This window comes from Nanorana parkeri, unplaced genomic scaffold (assembly GCF_000935625.1).
Source record: "Nanorana parkeri isolate BGI_ZX_2015 unplaced genomic scaffold, ASM93562v1 scaffold1284, whole genome shotgun sequence".
Classification (NCBI taxonomy): Eukaryota; Metazoa; Chordata; class Amphibia; order Anura; family Dicroglossidae; genus Nanorana; species Nanorana parkeri.
This window is the reverse complement of record NW_017307552.1, coordinates 252,503-262,586: the sequence shown is the minus strand read 5'-3', so window position 1 is coordinate 262,586 and position 10,084 is coordinate 252,503. Positions and strand designations below refer to the sequence as shown.

At 43.5% G+C, this 10,084-nt stretch overlaps 1 protein-coding gene across 1 annotated transcript in view; it reads left to right on the top strand.

The window, feature by feature from the left end:
• The window catches only part of PHF20 (PHD finger protein 20), a 55,434-nt gene that overhangs the window by 35,330 nt on the left and 10,020 nt on the right, over positions 1-10,084 (top strand). Inside the window, exon 11 of the mRNA XM_018569076.1 lies at positions 4,450-4,725. Coding sequence (XP_018424578.1) covers positions 4,450-4,725 — 276 coding nt within the window. The remainder of the gene's footprint in view (positions 1-4,449; positions 4,726-10,084) is intronic.

Here is a 10,084-nt window from a genome sequence, read left to right as displayed (position 1 = left end):
CCCCCCCCCCCAACACGGGGTGAAGAAATATATTTATTTTACCTCTGGTTCTTTGCTAGCTTTACCTTAAATCAGATATTTAGGAAACTGTGGAGGGACATACCTTCCATCTGATATTACAGTAGTCACTCCATAGAATCGGCATGATGGTCTGTATATTGGCACATTTATTTATGGGCTCGTTCACATGGGCAAGCAGATTTGTATGGTGTGCACTCCCGTGCAAAGACCTGTTCTCCATGTAATTGCGCGCAGCCTTCTGTACATCCCTGTGCGTGCAGCCAGACTTGCACGCATGTGCCGGTTTGAGTACGGGCAGCTGCTCACAATTACATGCACCTATACCTCCTAGAAAGCAGGTCTCTGCATTCCATACAGATGTGCACGGCCATGTGAATGAGCCCAAAAGCAGGGATGGACAAATCCCAGGATCCAGTTTGCCAATGTTCCTTTAAAAATTACAGCAGGCGCCCAACTTTGGAGGCTTTTTGCTAGCGGTCTTCAATGATGCTGGCTGCTTATTCAAAATCCTACTAGCTCCTGAACTCCTAATATCATTTGTCCACCTTGTCATTTATAAATGCACACCATTTTTGTTTTTACCCTAAAAGATATTAAAGCTGTGTGTGTTTTCTCTGCCACGTGAGGAAAAATAAACATCCACCAATGCATGCAAATTATTTTTTTAATCCTTTAAAAAAACAAAACCTGCAAGTATAGAAACATACTTGTCGATCTGCCAAATTGCACTTGGCTCCTAAGTCCTGTTAGCTGAAAACGCAGCATTTTGGTGGATTGAGTGTAGTCAACCCTGACCAGTTTTCTCTTGCAAAACTACTCGGAGCCACCTACTCTTCCATCTCCACAACATAAAGGCTAATCATTCTGTAGTCTCAAGACCGGGAAGGTATAACGTGGGAATGCTGGACACTGACATGATCAACAGGTATGGGTTTTGGGTTTTTTCCACTGATCAAAACAGGACCAAACCCTTTCAATGGTATATTTATGTGACCAAACGGCAGCAGATAAGAGAAGTTTATTGTTGTGGTTTTTCCTACACTTTAATTCTTACTCTGCTGGATATCTGCTAAATCCTTTCACCTTTCTCTGTCTGAGCAGCTACTTTTTTCTTGCTAAGCTGGTTATAGAGGGGGATTAGTAGGCTGCAGCTGAAATGCAGGTCCCCGGCTGGCAGGTCATGATGGGACTTGTAGATGTTTAATGACTGAAGCTTGCAGATTAAGAGTGGATTATCTCGGGTAAAATGGTTTCAGCTTTCCACTTAAAGTCGGGTTTCTTTTTTCACTTTATTGTACATATCGTCTTGAGGAATATAGTTTAAATTAGTTTTTGTGCCCAGAGTGAAGCTTTTAATGCAAACCTATACTTTGTACACACTGGGCAAATAGGTCTGTGGTGGCAGGCAGATTATTATTATACAGGATTTATAGAGCGCCAACAGTTTGTGCAGCGCTTTACAATATAAGGAAGACATTACAATCGCAATACAAATCAAGACAAGATGGTAAGAAGAGCCCTGCCCATGAGGGCTTACAATCTAAAAGGCAGATGTCCACAGTCTGAGAAGATTCAGGGGGAACTTTGTGCAGTGTAGAAAACCTTCCTCTGGGAGTGTTGGCATGCATCACATCTCTCCAATCACTATCCTATTTATTTGTCAGATCATGCCCACAAATTTGCTCACATGGAAGGATTTTTGTGAGAGGTGCATCACATAGTAGCCACGTATAAGGACTTTGACCCTGGCTGTAACTACCACCATTGCAGCCCACGCGGCCGCTATGGGGCCCAAGCAGGAGGGAGGTTCAGGGGTCCTTCATTTATATGCGGCCGCAAGTCAAAAACGTTACACGGAACATAAGGACACCTGCAATCCTCTCCCCTGCTACAGTGTATAGCGGGAGAGGGTGGAGTTATCTCCTGCTTGAGTACGGCTGGAGGAGAAGCAGCGGCGTGGGAGCCTGATCACCACTGCTGGTAGGACTGCTGTCAGGTAAACAGGGGGCTCCAGCTGGCAGGGACTGCAGCCTCTGTTCTCCTGACATCCACTGAGCCGCAGGAGCCATTAACGCTGCCTGCGGCTCATTCATATGGTTATTGCAGGATTTGCATATTAATAAGCCACAGTTTATTCATATGCAAATCCCACCATGCCTCACTAATATGCAAATCCCCCTTCCTACTCCAAAGCAACTCAATGAGGGGAGGGGTGGGGTGGGGTGGGAGTCAGGTCCTAGAGTTGCAGAGTAGAGAAAGTGGGGTTAGAGCTGGCCGGAGGAAGAGAGGTGAGATGCTGTACACCCACCCACCCCCATTAGCTCTGTGCGCCTACCCACACTGCCACTCACTCTGTGCACCCGCACCACCTACCCACTTGGTGCGCCCTCCCATCCACCTACACTATGTTCATACTGTGCACCCACTTTGTAACCCCACTTTTCCCAGCTTCACTGGTGTAACTGTTAGTTTACGTTATATTTTCACTACAACACCAAAGAAATTAGGGAAAGTGGGTTGTATTGCATTGTGTAATCCTTCTTTGGTGTGGCAGTGTAATTATAACTTCAAATAACACTGCCACACCAGTGAAGCTGGGGAAAGTGGGGTTACAAATTATAAACCTGTGTTATAATTATGACTCCCCTTGTGTAATTGCAAATCACATTTTCCCAGCTTTATTGGTGGCACTGTTAAATAATTGGAGTAGGAATCCCGTTGGGTCCCCTTGCCAACAGCACTCGAGACGCACTTTTGGTTCTACCACTCGAGTGTGAACGAGCCCTGCTTGGCTTACCATCATTTTATGGGCAGCCCTAAAACATTCTATGACCCACAGGAGCAGCAATCTATTGGACAAGTTAGATGTGACATAATCTCTCTGCTTCCAGCTCCACCGTCTTCTCCATTGCTCTATAATGCAAGCTTAAAGCCACACGCTGCTAATTTACACTTCGCAAATTTATCATTAAAAAAGCTGTGTAAGCTGTTGTATGCAGAGGATGGCTACCACTATAAAAATCTTACCTTGCAGCACTCTATCTCCTGCACACAGTGCTTCCTGCACATAATACACAAGACATTCTGCGATTGGAGGTTGAACTCGATGGACTTGTGTCTTTTTTCAACCTGACTAACTATGGAGAGGATGGGGGCAGGGATGTGACTTCTCCCTTCCAATCAAAGAATGTCTTGTGTTCTTTAAAACAATACAAGCCCTTTGGTGAATGGAAGATAGTGAAGGGGGGCAGATAATGTCATCGAGCACTGTACACCTCGGGTCTTATCTCTCTCTCTCCATTGTCTGGAAGCTTGCCGTTGTGTGCAGGAGATGACATGCTGAAAGGTAAGGTTTTTATACTTTTGCCGCTTCCCTCTGAACATAAGTTGCTCACTCCTGTGATGGACTACAATCTCAATACAAATTGGTAAACTAAACATGAGATTGTAGTCCATCACAGGAGCGAGCTTGGAGTGGTGACTACTTTACAACACGCACGGGGACCATGAGGAACAAAAGTAGCCCCCCTCCAAAAGGAAGGACAGTTATCAGCACCAATTCAGAGATGATTTGAGGGTCTACAGCCGAATGATACACAAATAAGATACATTGTTTTAATTCCAGAGTTTTTTGTGTGTCTGTCTGTTTTAATGCTCTGAGATCTTTGGCAATCCTTTTGACAAAGGTGGCTTCCTATGAGCTTACAATGCCTCTAATTGAACTTGATAAATGCACATGATACTTTAGATTTCTTTCACACTGGCGAAGTTTGCTTTTCAAAGAGAAAATGTGATCTTTTCTTAAATAGATGATTGTAGCTAATATGTGCTGAAGCTTTGCTACGTTTTCTAACATGGCTGGCTGTTTGTAGCGTGAAGTCATTCTAACTCTGTGGTGTCCCGGAGAAAGAAGTTCATTGCATTTCAGCATCCACATAATTATGCGCTATTAAAGTGTATCTGTTTAACTGCGGGGCAAGATCAAAGCAGTTGTATAGCAGTTATAACCCATATATAAATTGTTTTCCACTTGTTAATCTCCTTGCCATGGGAGCTTAATAAGCAGCTTTGGAACAGGCTAAATCTCTAACTCTGTAGCAGATAACTGCATGGAGTCGGCAGTTGCCGCTACTGTTGTTCAGTGCTACAAATATTCAAAATGGTCGCACCAAAAGGTGAAGAATAATTTTACTGTAACAATTATGTGGACAGTAGCACACTGTGGAAACCTATTCTTGTTGTAAGATTATTGAAGATTGAACTGCTGTACATCCAAGTGGTCTTTTCTTGGTGACAGATTCTCTTTAATGGAATAAAGACTGAGCACATTTTTGTTTCAGGTTTTGTGTTTTTTTATTTTTTGCTTTTCTTATGGTTTTAGTTGCATTCTATTATTTTTTTTGTTTGTTTTATTTTATGTGATTGCAGTAACAAATACTTTGAAGAAACTTGATGATCCAGCTACCAAAGCTGTGACCTTGGAACTGGAGCCCAACAAGTTTAAATGCAAGATTTTGGATTGCTCCAAATCTTTTCGCAAAGCCAAACTGCTGCATTACCATATGAAGTATTTCCATGGCGTTGACAAGTCAGAGCAGGATCAGAGTCCTGTCACCAGGCATATGCAGACAAGAGGCTCTTTGGCTCACGAAAAGGCCAATCGGCAAAGCTCAAAAAGAAGACGCACCACATCCTGTTCGCTGCGTAAGACCATTTGCCTTTGTGTCTTGTGGCTGTGTTTTAGGAGTAGATTTGTAGTAGTGTGGCTGTACTAGAGTGGTATCCAGATCATGGTTGAGACACGGGTGATTCATTGGATTTCATGTTTGTTCAAGGCCCCGTTTACACTTCTGCCCCCATTGTGGCAAATGCATTAGTTTTAAATTTTTAGGCTAACACATTTTCAGCATGTACAGGAAATACCTGTTGATGTAGCCAGAAATGCATGTCCTTGTAGCTTCCTGTTAATTGAACTGAAACCAGGGCTACCCGTGGGGGGTTGTGCACTGAAACATAGAATTTTAACTTACCCCTAAAAGATATCTGCACATCATTATAAATCAGCCCCATAGTATAGTTATCCATCAGCTCTCGGTAATACTCTACTGTATCACCCAGTACTTCGGACTGCATGTTATGTCCCACTATAAAGTGCTTAAATGCAGGCCTTGGTATGGAGCCCCTGGTACTTCACGGAGTTCCCTTTTGCTTTACACAGCAGAAATAACTCTGTGATTGAAGGAGAGTCTGTCGTGTCCTGGCTTTTTTTTCTTCTCGACTCATTTTAATTTTTTTTGCGCATGGCACATTAGTAAAGCACATGCTTTATAGTGGAGCTGCTTTAGGTCCCTTTCGCACAGGCTGATCAGGAAGGGATGTCACTGCCGTGCACAGATCCCCTCCTGATCAGACAGGTACGGATCAAGTCGTCCACTTTGTTTTTGTGTTTTTTTTTTTTCATTTTTCCTCCAAAAATGAAATGACCAGACCCTATGTCAGTCTATGGGGAATCGGATCTAAATAGACGTGTCTGCCAGGTTACCCCTGATCCAGCACAATCAGGTTCATCAACATGGAACATTGTTAGTTGGAGGTAACCAGGTGTAAACCGATGCTCGTCTGTTTAGACCCAGCTGTCCCTAGACTTTCATTGGGCTTCTGATCAGGTCCACCCGAAACAACGGGTGGAACCGATCGGACCCCCCGTATGCCAGGGGCCTTTGGTGGAGTTTATAAAGTGCTTGATCAAGAGGTGTAAATGGGGTCCCCTAAATCCTCTGTTGCTGCCATTGTTAGAGATTGGCTCCTTCCTCAATCCATATCCATTTGACATGCATATCCACTAAGCTTCTGATCTCTATAATAACCAGCCAAGCATTTTCCAGCAGTTTTTATGGTCGAGGGGAAGCTATACCTGAGCACCTGCAGTACAAGGATTTCCCTGCTTCTGTTCGATCCATTTTCATTTGTGTTTTATAAAACGTTTCCTACTTCCCTTTTGTTGCCTACCATCATCAGAGGGTTAGTTCTGACAAAACCCTGCCTATACCAACATGTCCTCGGCGCAGTGTTGGAACAATGCGTGGTAAATTGCTTATGGGGGAAAGGATCAGCTGCTGGGAGCCTAAAGGGAATAACTGATGAGTAGTCCTTTTCTCCAACATGCATCTACTGCAAATATTTAAAGAGGAAAAATTTTAAGTCCCTTAAAGCTGTTCCTTTGCAATGACGTGAACTGCTTCTGTTTGGTTAAAAAAAAATGCATTCCAGTACCGAGGTTTGTCACCATTGTTTCTAAGTGCTGGACATGTCACCTCATTTCCGAAAAATATAGGTCAACTGTAACAAGTAAACCGTCCACATAAGAGCTAGTATATATGGGCCTCCGTATTTTGTAAAACTGTTTTATAGGGCCTCAAACTCATGTTTAATTTAATGAATTGGATTGTATGGAGCACTGTAAGCAATAGCAGGTGGAGCAGTAATCTGACATACCTGGATGTGCCAGATGCCAGTTTTTCTGGAGGCTTTAGCTCTTAGAGAGCAAAGTAAGAACTTGCCGCCGAGGTAAGTATTCAGAATCTCCTTTTGCAGATTTTGTTTTTATAGAAACCTTTCTCGTCCATTGAGGGACTCAAAATTATTCACTTTAGTTGGATTTTACTGTACCCTTTAAGAGGATCGGGCACTGGCAAACGACCTGTAGGCCAGCCCAGGGTACCCCACTTTTTTTTGCTATTGTCCTAGGAGAATGACTGTCTTCATCAACTCTGCTCTGGAAGACATATTTTTGCTGACACCGAACTCACTCTGACTCCAGTGCTGCAGCACACTCACTGCTGCGGCTGATATCTGCAAGTGTCACTCTGCCCTCTGCTACTGGAGTCTGACCCTTAATGAATAAAAAGGCACTGCGCTTTAATAACCCTTATACCTGTATTCATTTAAAATGCTAAAATACATACACTATCCCATTAAATGTGTTTTAAAATTGTAAAACTTGGTCCACATCGAGGTGACCACAAACTGCCAGAATAACCTAAGCATCGGTCTCCTTCTTGGTCTACGTGCTGTCACAGGCTCCAGTTTCATCCGACTTCCTCAGAAGCTCTGTCACTGGCTGGCTCTTCTGTTCTCACAACTGAGGTTTTTACTACTGTCATGCATAACTTTATGGCCCAAAGCACCCATTTATTTGCAGACTTTGACCTCAGAGGTTACAAAGGTCTTCCTGCACCTTCCACTGCAGATTCTTTCTGATCTATCTGTGACTTCTGAGCCATCATCTGCTAAGATTGTCTAAATCTGATTTTCACTCTAGTCCTTACCAGATGGGCTTGCCTCTGACGTGTCAGTCTTCTGCATTAACTCCCATATTAAGATGTTTCTGCCCTCAATGATACAGTACACACAACTGTGAAATCGGAGGATCAGCCTCTTGCTTCTACCACTGCTATTCCTAGTCTTGGGTCCTTTAGAGCCACTACCACAAAGACATTGCATGTGCTGTTCCAAGGCTTCCTCTACAGAGATTGGAAACCCCCGGACAATATTTTATTTTCTCCCCAGGCACTAATTAACCTTGTATCCATAAGGGAGAGGACTTTGGATAAGTTGTCTGCCCACATTGTTGATCTGGCAGCCTCCCGCTCTTGTAGCACACATGCGGAGTACATTTTCCCTAAAGTGTTGGACTATGGAACCTATTTCTGAAAGGTGTCTGATTCGCATAGTCTGCAAGGTACAATGTCTCTTCAGATTTACTCTGGAAACCAATGTCAAGTATGCTACTGGTGGCTAGAGCAACTGTCTTCCTTGGAGGAAGAAGCCTACGGAGAGTTCATTCCTCGCTGGTGGTTAAGAAACCACTTTTTGGTTTCACCGCTACTGTTACCTCCACATCCAGACACCCCCAAGCTTGGCTCTCAGTCCACCCACAAGGTCCAGGACTCGGTCTCCCAAACCCTCAGACAAACTTTTCCTCTGCATGAAGGAGAGTCCTTCTTGCCAAAGTGGAGGAACATTTGTTATCCTTTTGTAGCTATTTGGATACTGCTTGCATCTCAGATGATGAGGCTGTAAGAGAAGGTTTTCAGGGTCTATAAGCTAGAGTTACACTCTGCCCCCTCCTTGGTTTTTCATATTCTTCTTTCATGTCCCCGCACAGATTAGTGGATCTCTGTGTCCCTCAATGAATGTAAAAAAAGAAAATGCTGTGCAATCCTTTTCTAGACCATTGAGGGACACAGTTCCCACCTTTTTGTTTATGGTCATGCACTTGGCACAGCTTGCTATAAGATTAAAGCATGATGATAGTGGAAGGGGTTATTCTGGGCTCGCCTTCAGTTTGCTGTTTGCCAGTGTCAAATCCTCCTCCTGTGAGTGGCAGTATAACACAAAGGTGAATGGCTTCCTGGGTCTTTTTTGTGAGCACAAGTCCTATTCCTTTTAAGCAGCAGGATCACCTTATGCTACATTGTACTCTGCTAAATCTGATGCCTCTGTACACCCTTAGCTGTTTGGGTTGTGCTACATAGAGGAAAATCACTAGCGAGAAGCTGGGGTTTAAAAAGTTTCTAGGTTTCTTTTTGTGCGTTTTGGGACAAACGGTTTGCATTTCTGTGTCCAAAGGGGGTTGAATAATGTGGAAATGTGAGGGTCTGTTAGGCTGCTTGTGGGCAGTATGGACGTCTTTGTCTAGAATCCAGATGGTACCATGGAGACATGGTACCAGGAGTAAGGAGAGCTTAGTTATGTATAGCCCCAATTTTTACATGTTAAAGTTTTGAGTAGTTTGGGGAAGGGTTAGAACTCCTGTCAATGTTTATTGCTGTCTGTGTCACCACTGGTAGAACAGAACACAAACCAAAAAAAAATGGATAGGGTTTTAATCTTTTTGGTTTAATCCAAAACCTGGGGGGGGTTTGGGGGGGGGGGGAGTATAGAGTATAGAAATACTTTTAATTTGAGATTTGGAGCCCCTGTGTACAGCCTTGACCTAGGATCCATTTGGCTCCATGGGGATAGGATTGTAAAATGGCTCGGGTACTTGAAGGCTCCAGAAGATGCTTTAATTTCTGTCCCCCCACTTGGGCACTTTTTAGGCTAGGTCAGCATCACTTTAATGCATTTATGATGTAAAAGACTGAAGATGGTCACCAGATAAAGGGGTTTGCCATGTGTGGGATTTCTAGGGTTTGTCCAATTCTTTTTTTTTTCTTGATCTATACCAACAGAATAAAATTTAATTATCGGTAGAATGTGAGCTGGGGTACATTTATACATTTTGTATATGATGTACAAATTTTAGTGTTCTACAGAATGCATTGAATACAGAGTACACTACACTAAGGCCTGGTTCACACCTGGGCGTTTTACAGTGCGTTCCTATGTGCTGTAAAACGCTCAACATGTGAAAACCAATAATTGCCTATGGGCATGGTTCCCACCTGGGCGTTTTTATGCGCTGAAAAACGCCCTACGCCCAAAGTACAGGAGCTTCTTTGGGGGCGTATTTGTCGCGCGTATCCATTAGGATACAGCCGGGTAGCCCTCGTAAACGCGCGTTTCCTTTACCGCAGATCGCGGTAAAAACGTACGTCCAGATGTGAACCCAGCCTAAATCATGAAATGCTGTGCCTAACAGGAGATAACAATCCTGTGTCTGTACTGCAGACGTACATAGAGGATAGAAATGGCAACGGCTCATAATTTGTATTCCTGTTTTCGACAGGGCTGACCACAAAGCCACTGTGCGGACCCGCTCATACATAATTGTGTGGTGATCACTCTGTTAACTGCATCACATTGATTTGTGACCACATGCTTGGTACACATGAATGCATTTCTAGCACAATGACTGCTGCATCTCTTGTGCTCCTTCCTTTTTGAACCTGGCTCTTGTTTGAGCAGGATGTTACAAATCCCTTGAACTAGGTAGCCAGCATGAAAATTACAGCTGCTGGAAGGGCATTTTTTTTTTTTTCTTTTTCAGTCTCATCCCTTCCAAGAGTAAAATTCAGACAGTCAATTTAATTCTGTACTACTTTGACCACTGCTGAGC